The sequence below is a fragment of the Falco cherrug genome, chromosome 21, assembly GCF_023634085.1.
Source record: "Falco cherrug isolate bFalChe1 chromosome 21, bFalChe1.pri, whole genome shotgun sequence".
Lineage (NCBI taxonomy): Eukaryota > Metazoa > Chordata > Aves > Falconiformes > Falconidae > Falco > Falco cherrug.
In genome coordinates, this window is record NC_073717.1 from 1 (window position 1) to 12,233 (window position 12,233).

Here is a 12,233-nt window from a genome sequence, read left to right on the forward strand (position 1 = left end):
CCCCCTCTTTTCCCCCCGGGTTTCCCCCCTGGGACCCCCCTTTCCAATCCAGGGATACCCAGGAGACTCTGAGACCCCCAAGTTTCCCCCGGGGACCCCCGTTCCCACTCTGGGATCCTCCGGGAGTTTTTTTGTAGGTTTTTTTTTTTTTTGGTCACCCCCAGGCCATCACCGCCGGCTTCTTCTACCACACGGCGCGGCTGATGGGGGGCGGGCTACCTGGGACCCCCCCTCCCTTTCCCCCTGGGACCCCCCCCCCCCCCCTTTTCCCCCCTGGGACCCCCTCCCTTTCCCCCTGAGACACCCCCCTTTCTCCCCCTGGGACCTCCCCCCGCTCTTTTCCCCCCTGGGACCCCCCCTTCCAATCCAGGGATACCCAGGAGACTCTGAGACCCCCAAGTTTCCCCTGGGGACCCCCTTTCCCACCCTGGGAACCTCCAGGAGGTGGTTTTTATTTTTTGGGTTTTTTTTTTTTTTTTTGTCACCCCCAGGCCGTCACCGCCGGCTTCTTCTACCACACGGCGCGGCTGACGCGCGGCGGGTACCGCACGGTGAAGCACCAGCAGACGGTTTTCATCCACCCCAACAGTTCCCTCTTCGAGGAGCAGCCGCGCTGGGTCATCTACCACGAGCTCGTCTTCACCACCAAGGAGTTCATGCGGCAGGTGGGGACGCGGGGGACACGGCTGGGGACAGCAGCGCGGGGGACCGGGCGGGGGGGGGACACACACCCGGGGGCAGGGGATGTGGCCATGGGGATGTTGGGATGGGGACGGGGCCACCACCATGGGCATGGGGATGTCACCGTGGGGACAGCGGCCACCACCGTGGGCACGGGGATGTCACTGTGGGGACAGGGCCACCACCGTGGGCACGGGGATGTCACCACGGGGACAGGGCCACCACCGTGGGCACGGGGATGTCACTGTGGGGACAGGGCCACCACCGTGGGCACGGGGATGTCACCACGGGGACAGGGATGGGACGGGGCCACCCACCGTTGGGCACAGGGATGTCACCGTGGGGACAGGGCCACCACCGTGGGCACAGGGATGTCACTGTGGGGACAGGGCCACCACCGTGGGCACGGGGATGTCACCACGGGGACAGGGCCACCACCGTGGGCACGGGGATGTCACCACAGGGACAGGGCCACCACCGTGGGCACGGGGATGTCACCACAGGGACAGCAGGTCACCCACTGTGGGCACGGGGGATGTCACCGTGGGGACAGGGATGGGACAGGGCCACCACCATGGGCACAGGGATGTCACCACGGGGACAGGGCCACCACCGTGGGCACGGGGATGTCACCGTGGGGACAGGGCCACCACCGTGGGCACAGGGATGTCACCACAGGGACAGGGCCACCACCATGGGCACGGGGATGTCACCACAGGGACAGGGATGGGACGGGGCCACCACCATGGGCACGGGGATGTCACCGTGGGGACAGGGATGGGACAGGGCCACCACCATGGGCACAGGGATGTCACCCACGGGGACAGGGCCACCACCGTGGGCACGGGGATGTCACCGTGGGGACAGGGCCACCACCGTGGGCACAGGGATGTCACCACAGGGACAGGGCCACCACCATGGGCACGGGATGTCACCACAGGGACAGGGATGGGACGGGGCCACCACCATGGGCACAGGGATGTCACCACGGGGACAGGGCCACCACCGTGGGCACAGGGATGTCACCGTGGGGACAGGGCCACCACCGTGGGCACGGGGATGTCACCACAGGGACAGGGCCACCACCGTGGGCATGGGGGACGTCACCACGGGGACAGGGATGGGACAGGGCCACCACCGTGGGCACGGAGATGTCACCACGTGGGACAGGGATGGTGACAGGGCCACCACCGTGGGCACGGGGATGTCACCACAGGGACAGGGATGGGACAGGGCCACCACCGTGGGCACGGGGATGTCACCGGGGGGGACCAGGGATGGGACGGGGCCACCACCATGGGCACGGGGATGTCACCATGGGGACAGGGATGGGACAGGGCCACCACCGTGGGCACGGGGATGTCACCACAGGGACAGGGATGGGACAGGGCCACCACCGTGGGCACGGGGATGTCACCACGGGGACAGGGCCACCACCATGGGCATGGGGATGTCACCGTGGGGATGTTGGGATGGGGACAGGGCCACCACCATGGGCATGGGGATGTCACTGTGGGGATGTTGGGATGGGGACAGGGCCACCACCATGGGCACGGGGATGTCACCGTGGGGTACAGGGCCACCACCGTGGGCACGGGGATGTCACCGTGGGGACAGGGATGGGACAGGGCCACCACCATGGGCACGGGGATGTCACCGTGGGGACAGGGCCACCACCGTGGGGCACTGGGATTTCACCACTGGGGACAGGGATGGGACAGGGCCACCACCGTGGGCACGGGGGTGTCACCGTGGGGGACAGGGATGTGGTCACAGGGCCAGGGACATGAGGATGAGGACAAGGCCACTGCTGTGGGGACAGGGACCTCTGTCCCCCCTAGGGAATGGGGGTGCGAGCAGACCCTATAGCTGTGTCCTCACGAGGAGCGGGGTGACCAGGGTGGGGACCCTGTGGCAGTATCCTCATGGGGACCAGGGTGACGGGGACCCGGTGGCCGTGTCTGTGGGGACGGTGGTGACAGGATGGTGACCCTGCGGCCAGGTCCCCATGGGGACCAAGGACAACGGGACAACGAGGACCCGGTGCCCAAGGCCGGGGACGGGCCCGTCAGCAGGATCGTGTCCCCCTGCGGGCTTTGGTGGCCCCGGGGACTGTCACGGCACCCAATGACCCCCCCCCGCCCTGTGTCCCCCTTTGTCCCCAGGTGATCGAGATCGACAGCGCGTGGCTGCTGGAGGTGGCCCCCCATTACTACCAGGCCAAGGAGCTGGAGGACGCCAGCGCCCGCAAGATGCCCAAGAAGGTGGGCAAGAGCCGGGAGGAGCTGGCTGAAGGACCTTGGGGACACTTGGGGACACTTGGGGACCCCCCCCCAAATACAGCTGGTTTGGAAGACGAGCAGCTCCCGGCTCCCTCTGCCCCTGGCCCTTCGGGACACGGCTGTCCCCACTTGTCACCGCTGCGGCAGCTCCTTCTCTGGTTTTATTCTGTACATTAAGTTAAGAGGAGGGTGGGGGTGGGGGGTGACAAAGGGGACAGGGATGTGGGGGCTCAGGTGTCCCCCGAGGTGGCGGAGGGCTTCAGGGCGAGGTGTAAGGCCGGTCCCGGCTCAGCCAGTGCCACCGCCCACCGCCGCTGCCACAGCAGCTTCTTAGCCTCGGTCACGGCTGTGGGGGCTGGCATCAGCTGGGACACACACACACACACAAAATTAGGGGGGGGGGGACACGAGGGGCTGGGGGTGTCCCCCGGTGTCCCCTGGGCTTACCTTGTCCACTCGGTGGCAGCGGATGAGCCCCTGCGAGTTGAGGAAGAAGGTGGAGAAGGCATCGTAGGACCTGTGGGGAGGGGGCCGGGGGTCAGGGACATGTGGGGACACGGAGGGGACACGGGGCTGGCGTTGCGCTCCCACCCAGGAGTGACAAGGACACAGGGGACAGGGGGCTGGCATCCCACCCGGGGGGGGACAGGGACATGGGGACAGGGGGCTGGCATCCCAACCGGGGGGGGACACAGGGACATGGGGACACGGGTCCTTGGTGACAAAGGGGCCACAGGTGACATCCCCAGTGACAGAGGGGACATGGACAGCTGGGCTGTGGAGTGACAAGGACACAGGGCTGCAGACTGGCAGGGACACAGGGCCGTGGTGACAAAAGGGACACCGAGTGCCACCATAGTCCCATCCACAGCGCTGCAGCAGCAGCGGGTACTGGGGTGACAGAGGTGACAGAGAGTGTCAAGGACACAGTGACAAAGGGGACATGGGCTGCTGGGCCACGGGGTGACAAGGACATTGGACCGCAGTGACAGAGGGGACAGGGGGTGACCCAACGTCCCATGCCAACTGCGGCAGGTACCAGGGTGGGAGAAGGGGACGGAGGTGACAGAGTGGGACAGGGGGCTGTGGGACCCAGGGGGACAGGGACACCGGGGGGGGGGGTGACAGAGTGGGACAGGGGGCTGTGGGACCCCAGGGGGACAGGGACACCGGGGGGGGGGGGGTGACAGAGTGGGACAGGGGGCTGTGGGACCCCAGGGGGACAGGGACACCGGGTCAGGGGGGACAGGGATGCCGGGGGGGGGGGGGGGGGGGTGACAGAGTGGGACAGGGGGCTGTGGGACCCAGGGGGACAGGGATGCCGGGGCAGGTGACATGGGGGGGTGACAGAGTGGGACAGGGGGCTGTGGGACCCCAGGGGGACAGGGACACCGGGGGGGTGGGTGACAGAGTGGGACAGGGGGCTGTGGGACCCCAGGGGGGACAGGGATGCCTGGGCAGGTGACATGGGGGGGTGACAGAGTGGGACAGGGGGCTGTGGGACCCCAGGGGGACAGGACACCGGGGGGGGGGTGACAGAGTGGGACAGGGGGCTGTGGACCCCAGGGGGACAGGGACACCGGGTCAGGGGGACATTGCACGGGGGGGTGGGGCATGATGGCAGCAGGTACCGGGGTGAGAGAAGGAATGTGGTGATGGGGTGACAGGGGGGTGATGGTGACAGGGGGGTGACGGGGGGTGACGGGGGGTGCTGACCGCAGGAGCTGGCGCTTGTCGCGGCTGGGTAGAAGCGCAGCAGGCAGAGGTGGAGGGGCAGCCCCGTCCAGGCGCCAGCGCGCCCGGATGCTCCAGTCCTCGGGGTGCCGGGTCAGCGCCAGCACCTCCAGCCGCAAACTGGCGAAATAAGCCCAGGCCACCGCCCGGCACAGCGCCACCGCCACCTGGTACATGGGCCGCCCGCTGCGGGGGGGACAGGGCTGTCACACGCTGCCTGTCCCCAAGTGTCACCCTCCCCAGGAGGGAGGGGGGGGTGGGGGTGTCACTCACTGCGTGTGGAGGTGCAGGAGGTGGTTGATGAACTCGACGTCGGGGGAGTAGAGGCTGTAGTCGGGGATTTTCAGGAAGAAATGGGGGAGCTGGGGAGGGGGGGGGGTCAGTGGGGTGTCACCTCCCCGTGGAGACGGAGACCTGCCCCCACCCCCACCCCCCCGCTGGCATCACTGCAATGGGGCTGGGGGTAGGGCTCGGAGCTGGGGGGCTTAGGTGTTGTCACCACCCCCCCTTGTCATCCCCCCCCCTTGTCACCCCCCCCATACTGCCACCTCCCCACATGCCCCACGGTGACACCTAACCCACCCCACAGGTGACACCCTATAGCAGGACAGACCCACACATTCCCCCCCCCCCCCCATGTCACCTTATTGTCACCCTCTTGTCACCTCGTCCTGCAGCTTCTGGTGCATGACGGCCAGAGTGCTCCTCCATGCTGGGTGGGGGGCGGCGGGGGGCCCGGCGGGGGCCAGGAAGGGAGATGGGGGTCGCAGGAGGAGGAGGATGGCGGCAGCGGTGGCAGGGCCATCGCGCACGGCGATGTCATCTTCCGCTGCCCGTCCACCGTGGTGATGCCACCTTCCAGCCCCTCCGGTGGGGGACAAGGCTCGAGCGCGGGGGCTGCCGGGGAGCCGGGGCGGGGGGTGCCGCAGCGGTGCCGGGGGGGGGCAGCAGGGGCAGTGCGAGCCATGGGCCCCGGGTGGGCTCCAGGTCCTGGAGGAGGAAGGGGGGGGGGGGGGTTAGAGGTGCTGGCTGGGGGGTGCGAAGGTCCCCACGGGGGGCACATGGAGCTGCCCCATAGCGGGGGTGGGGGGAGGCCTGTGGGGGACCCCACGGGGGGTGGGATTTGGGCTGGGGGGGGGGTGGGGTTGGGCTGGGGGCGGCTGGCAGGACCCCCAGGGATGGATGTGACCTGTGGGAGGTCCCAGTGGGTCCCCCCCAAGGGTGGGTCGGCCCCGCGGGGGGATGGAGCTGCTCGCGCAGGGGGACCCTCAGCCGGCTCCCCCTGCAGGAGCCCACTCCCGCCACATTTGCATAGCCACGCCCCGCAAAACGAACCCCCGCCCCACTGTCAATGCTGCTCCGCCCCGCTTTGTATAACCACGCCCCCACCCGCAAATACCGCAGTCCGCTCCGCGACATCTATTTGCATAGCCACGCCCCCACCTGCCATACCGCATTCCCATTCCGCTGCATTTATTTGCATAGCCACGCCCCCAAACAGCAGCCTCGATCTACCTCGCTTAGGCCGGTTCATTTGCATACCCACGCCCCCCCAACAGCCGCCTATCCACCTTACTTCCACACTGCGCTTATTTGCATGGCCTCGCCTCCCTCAGCACCGGCGCGACGCCCCCCTGCCTCCCTATTTGCATAGCCCCGCCTCCCAGCGCCCCTCACCTGCGGCCGCGCTCGGTACCGGCGCCGCGGCGGGTCCAGCCCGGCCCCGGCGGCCCCCGGTGGGGCCAGAGGCGGAGCGGGGCGGCGGGGCGGAGGTGCGCGGCGGCGGCAGCGGCGGCCCGGCCTTGCCGGTACATGGCGGAGCCCCCCCCCGCTTCCTCCCCTCACGCCGCTGCCGGTACTGCGCTTGCGCGTCCGCTGCCGAGCGCCGCTGGCCCCGCCCACGCCGCGCTGCGCATGCGCGGGGGGCGGCCGAGGGCAGCGGCGGGGGCGCGGGCAGGCGGGAGCGCGAGGGAAGGTGACCGGGCGGCCGCGCATGCGCGGTGGGCAGCGGCGCTGGGCCTGCGCAGGGCGGAGAGAGCGGCGCGACGCGCATGCGCAACCGCTCCTCCCCGCCGGGCAGCCGGCTCATTCATTCCCCTTCGCGCCTGCTGGAGGCGAGGCCGGGTCGCCAGCCACCAATAGGAGAGCGCTGTTTCCGGACGGAGGCGGGGCGTTCCGCCCAAAGGGGCGTGGCTTCCTGAGGCTACACCCCCGCGATCCCCTCCCGCCCCCCTCCCAAGCAGAACCAGGGACATCAAGTGGAATCACCGATTTATTGAAATGTAACCAAAAAAAGGGGCTGGGGGAGAGGAGAAAGGGGCCCGTCCCCGGGGCTGGGGCGCACCCACGGGGTGAGGACGGGCACCCGCGGGGGCTGTGGGGGTGGGGAGGGGCACCCACGGGGGCTGTGGGGCAAGGACAGGCACCCGCGGGGGCTGTGGGGTGGGGAGGGGCACCCACGGGGGCTGTGGGGGCAAGGACAGGCACCCACGGGGACTGTGGGGTGGGAAGGGGCACCCACGGGGGCTGTGGGGCAAGGACAGGCAACCACAGGGCAGGGACGGGCACCCCAGAGGGTGTGGGGAGGGGCACAGGCCCCCATGGGGGCTATGGGGCAGGAACTGGGACCCCCCCAGAGGGGCTGTGGGGTGGGGAAAGGCACCCAGGGGGTGAGGACGAGGCACCCACGGGGGTTCTATGGAGTAAGAACTGGCACCCACTGGGTCTGTGGGGCAGGGACAGGCACCCACGGTGCTATGGGGAGCAGGAACTAGGACCCCTCCACTGGGGTAGGGTTTGGGCACTCACAGGGGCTGTGGGGTGGGGACAGGCATCTATGGGGCAGGGACAGGCACCCACCAGAGCTGTGGGCAGGAACTAGCAACCCCTGGGGCTATGGGCGGGAACGGACGCCCACTGGGGTTGGGGACAGGCACCCATAGGGGCTATGGGTCAGGAAATGGCACCCAGCCAGGTTGTGGGGCAGGGACGGGCAGCCCCCAGGGGCACCCCACATCCCCCCGCCCCACACCCGGCAAGACACCGAGCGCCCCACGGCCCTGCCGTGGGGGAGAGCTGCTGTGGGGCTCAGTGACTGGCGCGCCGCAGAGGGAGCTGTGGGGGTGAGAAAACAGCATGGCAGAGAGGGGAGTGAAAAAGGAGGATAAAAAATGGGCAAAACTGGGCAAAAAAAAAGAAGGAAAATAGAGCAGCCCACCTGGCGCGGCGGTGCTGGTGGGGGCGGTCCGTCCGTCCGTCCAGCGGCCGGGGGTCCGTGTGTCCGTCCGGCGCCTCCCGCCGCAGCAGGAACGGCCGGAGGCTTGCCCTCGCACAGGGGAGCCCCCGGCTCGCCCCGAGGTCAAGTTGAAAGGCCAGGGAGGCTCCATCTCTTTCTCGCAAGACTGGGGGGGGACAGGATGGGGGTTGGGCAAGCCCCGCCCCCTGCTGGAGGAATGGGGCGGAGCTCCGGGAGGGCGCTGTGCCTCGAGTTTCCCCCATGGTGTGGGCTTACAGTCGCGTTCCGACAGCGAGTAGGGCTTGATCTCCTCCTCGGGGCGCTTAGCGAGATGCGGGCGGCGGGGGGGGGGCTGCAGGGAGGGCAGTGGCAGTGTGATTAGGGCTGGAGGGGGCTGTGTCACCACGCAGCCCCCCCAAAACCCACCACAACACCCCACCCCCCCCGCCCCCAAGGAACCCCTCAGAAGCTCACCTGGCCGGTTGGAGAAGAAACCCTCGAAAATGACAAAGTTGTTCACCTGGGGAGGGGGAGGAAAGCTGGGGGTGAGGGGGCTGCTCTGCCTGCCCCCCCCCCATGCCCTGAGGGCAAATCTGTGGGGTGAAATTCTCCCCCCCCCCCCCCCCCCGCAGGACACTTCCCATAGCTGTACCCCTCCATGGTGCAAAAATCTGGGGCGATTTGCCCCCTCGGGTCTCTCTTGAGCCTCTAAACCCCTAACAGGCCAAATATTTGAGGTGAATTTTGCCCCCCCCCCGGACAATTCCCTTAGCTTTACCTCAACCTGGCGAATCTGAGAAACCATTTAGCCCCTCCAGGAATAAACTTAGTGACTAACAGCTGGGGCAGGGGCACCCCAGAAGGGCACTGCAACCCCCTCTGGGGATGTTCGCAGCGTCCCCCCGCTCACCTGTGGGATGGCGTCGACAAGGCCGTAGTGTTTGCGGAGAAATGCCAGGAGTTTCTCCGAGGGCCGATCAACAGCCAAACGCCAGGGATCCACCCTCTCGCTCTGTGGGGAGGGGGGCAAGTGAGGCGTGGGGCTGGGGGGGACGACCCCCAACATCCCTTTGTGTCTGTGTTCCGCTCCCAACCTGCAGCATGTGCTGGAAGAGCTGCCGTCCGTAACCGTGTCGTTGCAATGATTCGTGGATGTAAAAATCCAAGACGCAAAGTGGCTCCGCTTCATTGTGGGCGCCGTGACGGTCCTGGCGGGGGACAAAACGGCCATCAGGGGGGAGACCCAAGCATCCGTGCGCCCCCTCACACCCTCCCAACACTCACCAGGAGGAAAAGCTTCTTGTAGCCCACCTTGAGGAAGCCGACCACAGCGCCTTTGGGGGTCCTGGGGGAGGGCAGAAGGCATTTAGGGGGTGCCTAGATGCCTGGGTCACCCCTGGGGACACACACGTATGCGCTCACCCCCGGCCATCGGCATCGCGGAGGATGTAGAGGACGTGGCGGTTGGCCTCCATTCGTGCGGCACTGGTGACGGGGGCTGGCAGGCCTTGGGCCTGCACGGGAAGAGCCGTTACCCCCCCCCCGCCCAGCTGCTCCCCATTTAGCTCCAGTTGCTCCCTGTTACCCCCCCATTAGCCCCTGTTAGCCCCAGTTGGCCCCCCATTAGCCCCAGTTGGCCCCTGTTACCCCCAGTTAGTCCGCATTGGCCTCAGTTGCCCTCTGTTACCCCCCCCGTTAGCCCCAGTTGCTCCCCATTGGCCCCAGTTGCCCCCCATTAGCCCCCTACCTTAGCCGAGGCCTTGCCCAGCTCATCGATGACCGTCCTCAGCTGCTGCTCCAGATCCCCCCTGTGCCACAGGGCCACAGCGAGGGGACAGGGTCACAGGGTCACCACAAATCCTTCCCTTCCCCCCCCCACCCCCCCACCCCGCGCCGCCAAAACACGCCAGGGTGGCCATGCTGAGGCGCCATTACCCATCATGCCCTAGGGCAGGATCCTGGAGGATCCCCAGTTTCCCAGCATCCCCCGGGGCAACAACACCCCCATTCACCACGGTGCCCCCAGGCAATTGAGGGGGGGGCAGGCCCTCCAGTTTCCCAGCATGCCCCGCGCGCCCCTTTTGTTTCCCAGCATGCCCCGGGTGGGCCAAGGCCTAGTCCTCAGGCCTAGGTCTCCGGTACCGGTGGGCGGGCCCACGGCGCCCGGCGGGCCGGAGGTGTTGGTCCACCACGCAGAAGCGGTCACCCAGCACCGGTGCGAGGTCGAAGGGAAACTCCATGGCCGCTTCGATCGCTCGCCGGGCCCGGGCCCGGCCCCGGCCTCGCCGCCGCCTCCTCCGCCCGCCGGGCCCGGCCCGGCTTCGCCGCTCCCGCCAGGACGCTGTCGACGCTAGCTCCGCCCCCTAGCAACCACGCAGCCAATCACCACCTCCCCCTCCCCCTCCCCTAGCAACCAAGCCCCGCCTGTCCGCGAAACCCCTCCGCCCTCGACAACCGGCTTCCCGCTCCGCCGCAAAGCACGACGGTAAACAACCCCGCCGCCATTTTGAGGAGCTGGCGGCCATTTTGGCTGCGCGGCCACCATCTTGTCAGCACCGTGCCTCAGTTCCAACCCCCCTCCGGTGTCTGTGTGGAAGAAGGAAGGCAACGCATCTCGCAAGAGGGCTGTAAACGCTTTATTCCCCCCTGGGCTCCACGCAGGGAGCCGGAGGTGTATCCATGGGTGTCCCCACGGCCGGTGGAGATTCTTTTTCCTTCAAGTAATCCTTGTAGAGGCGGCGCATGCGGGCGATGTCGGCAGCAGGGGGAGGCTGCCACTCGTACCAGGGATACCAAGGGTGTCCGGGGGCCAGGGTGGGTGCTGGCGGGGTTTTGCCAACAGCTGGGTGTCGGTTGGAGAAATCTTCCTGAGGGACAGGCACGTAGGGCACCTGTAGCCATAGGAGACCTGGCATGGGTGGGAAAGGGGGAGTGTGAGGGGCTGGCGTGGCACCCATGGGTGCTACTCCCCGCCTGCGGTGCTCACCGTGTTCCTGCGCCTGCGTGATGGCCTTGGATAGGAGCTTGTGCTGCCTCATGCAGACCCCTGAGGTGGGGGGGGGACGTGGTTAGTGGCTGTGAGGGCAATAGCACCCATGGGTAGCCCCCCCCAGCACCTATGGGTCTCCCACAGCACCCACGGGTGCCTCTCACCTGTGTACGTGGGGTGGAAGATGACGCCTGAGTGGGGGCAGATAAACTGGTCCAGGAGCTTCACATTCTACAGGGAGGAAAAGGTGGGCAAAGACGAAATGGAGGGAGGAAAATGGGAGAGGAGGAGGAGGAAAATGGGGGAAGCAGAGTGTGTGTGGGGGAGGGGAGCCCTCCCAAATCCTGCCCCACCCCCAACCTACCCGGAAATCCACATGGAGGTTGCGATCGCGGCAGATGGGGCAGGGGTTTCCCACCAGCTTCCCCTTGCGCTGGGAAGGGGAAGAAAAACATGTTTCAGGGGTGCACCCCTCCCCCTCCCAGCGCCCCCCTCCCAGTCGCTCCCAGTGCCTCACCAAGCAGGTCTTGCGGGTGCGCTGGGGTGGGATGGCACCTTTGTGGTTGCGGCGGTAGCCATGCCAGACGGGGTTGTCACCGTAGGTCGCACGGTACTCTGCGTGGGAGAGGGACGGGGTGGTTTTCGAGGGGAGGAGGGGTTGGGGACACCCCCCAGAGCGTGTCCGTCCCCCCCCAGATTCCCCCCCAATACCTTCACTCTCCAGGTACGCCCACGGCTTCTCCTGGTAGGGGGACGGGGGTGTCGGAGGGGCCTTAGCTGCTGCCTGGGTGCTGCAGAGCTGGGGGGCGTCCTGGTATGGGGGCGGTGTGACGTCATACCCATGGCAGTGACGTCACGGGGCGCTGCCCCTCCCTGCAGCATAGCCCACCCTGGGGGCTGTGCCACCGCAGCCACCGTGACATCACACCGGCTCCTTGTTTGAGGCAGGTGTGCTACGGGGGGCGGGGCGGCACCGGTGTCACCAGCGCCGGCCCGGCTATGGCGTCACACAGCGCCGCGCCATCGCACCCCCGTGCCCCCCCGCAGGACCCCACGCCGCGTGACGTCACGCGGGCCACCCCCGTGACAGCATCGCCGCCTACGCGTCCCTCACCCGAGCCCACAGCGGCCGCCCCGGGCCCCGCAGGCCGCCGACCACCGCCCGCAGCAGCGCCGTCCCCCCGGCCAGCGCCATCTTGCCGCAGCGCCGCATGGGAAGGGGCGGGGCCAGGGGAGGGGCGCCGCCATCTTGCCGCACGGCCCCTTTCCCCGCCCCCCCCGGGCGGCGCATGCGCGCTCGCCTCCGCCTGAA

The 12,233-nt window shown here is 68.0% G+C and overlaps 4 protein-coding genes across 6 annotated transcripts; 1 reads left to right on the forward strand and 3 right to left on the reverse strand.

The window, feature by feature from the left end:
- Positions 1-300: 300 nt before the first annotated feature.
- DHX16 (DEAH-box helicase 16) lies at positions 301-3,140 on the forward strand (the record flags this gene model as incomplete). Its single annotated transcript, XM_055697968.1, has 2 exons — positions 301-665; positions 2,847-3,140. Coding segments are annotated over 2 exons (659 nt in total), but the record flags the coding sequence as incomplete, so codon positions are not given.
- Positions 3,106-6,699, reverse strand: C21H6orf136 (chromosome 21 C6orf136 homolog). The gene is given in 8 exon segments (XM_055697971.1): positions 3,106-3,328; positions 3,411-3,480; positions 4,680-4,705; positions 4,708-4,746; positions 4,748-4,883; positions 4,971-5,059; positions 5,363-5,687; positions 6,375-6,699. Coding segments are annotated over 8 exon segments (957 nt in total). The 5' UTR covers positions 6,512-6,699; the 3' UTR covers positions 3,106-3,193.
- Positions 6,700-6,951: 252 nt separating this feature from the next.
- On the reverse strand, positions 6,952-10,301 carry ATAT1 (alpha tubulin acetyltransferase 1). 2 transcript variants are annotated; one of them, XM_055697970.1, is made up of 8 exons: positions 10,075-10,301; positions 9,680-9,740; positions 9,355-9,446; positions 9,217-9,277; positions 9,027-9,140; positions 8,843-8,944; positions 8,407-8,452; positions 8,224-8,284 (listed from the first exon to the last, which is right to left on the reverse strand). In XM_055697970.1, exons 1-8 carry the CDS (start codon positions 10,170-10,172, stop codon positions 8,256-8,258), a joined length of 603 nt encoding a protein of 200 aa, XP_055553945.1. In that variant the 5' UTR covers positions 10,173-10,301; the 3' UTR covers positions 8,224-8,255. The 2 variants fall into 2 exon arrangements, with proteins under 2 accessions (XP_055553944.1, XP_055553945.1); XM_055697969.1 differs by having other exon boundaries at positions 6,952-8,283; positions 9,680-10,257.
- Positions 10,302-10,555: 254 nt separating this feature from the next.
- Positions 10,556-12,169, reverse strand: MRPS18B (mitochondrial ribosomal protein S18B). Of its 2 annotated transcripts, XM_055697966.1 has the most exons (7): positions 12,036-12,169; positions 11,633-11,732; positions 11,439-11,536; positions 11,286-11,354; positions 11,086-11,152; positions 10,919-10,978; positions 10,556-10,840 (listed from the first exon to the last, which is right to left on the reverse strand). In XM_055697966.1, exons 1-7 carry the CDS (start codon positions 12,132-12,134, stop codon positions 10,569-10,571), a joined length of 765 nt encoding a protein of 254 aa, XP_055553941.1. In that variant the 5' UTR covers positions 12,135-12,169; the 3' UTR covers positions 10,556-10,568. The 2 variants fall into 2 exon arrangements, with proteins under 2 accessions (XP_055553941.1, XP_055553942.1); XM_055697967.1 differs by lacking the exon at positions 10,919-10,978.
- Positions 12,170-12,233: the final 64 nt, after the last annotated feature.

Coding starts and splice junctions, on each gene's coding strand:
- ATAT1 (XM_055697969.1), bottom strand. CDS start 9,407: ATGGAGGCCAACCGCCACGTCCTCTACATCCTCCGCGATGCCGATGGC. Junction 9,278..9,354: donor CGCGATGCCGATGGCCGGGG/GTGAGCGCATAC, acceptor GCCCTCCCCCAG/GACCCCCAAAGGCGCTGTGG. Junction 9,141..9,216: donor ACAAGAAGCTTTTCCTCCTG/GTGAGTGTTGGG, acceptor GTCCCCCGCCAG/GACCGTCACGGCGCCCACAA.
- MRPS18B (XM_055697966.1), bottom strand. CDS start 12,134: ATGCGGCGCTGCGGCAAGATGGCGCTGGCCGGGGGGACGGCGCTGCTG. Junction 11,733..12,035: donor GGCGGCCGCTGTGGGCTCGG/GTGAGGGACGCG, acceptor CCCCCATACCAG/GACGCCCCCCAGCTCTGCAG. Junction 11,355..11,438: donor GCACCCGCAAGACCTGCTTG/GTGAGGCACTGG, acceptor TCCCCTTCCCAG/CGCAAGGGGAAGCTGGTGGG.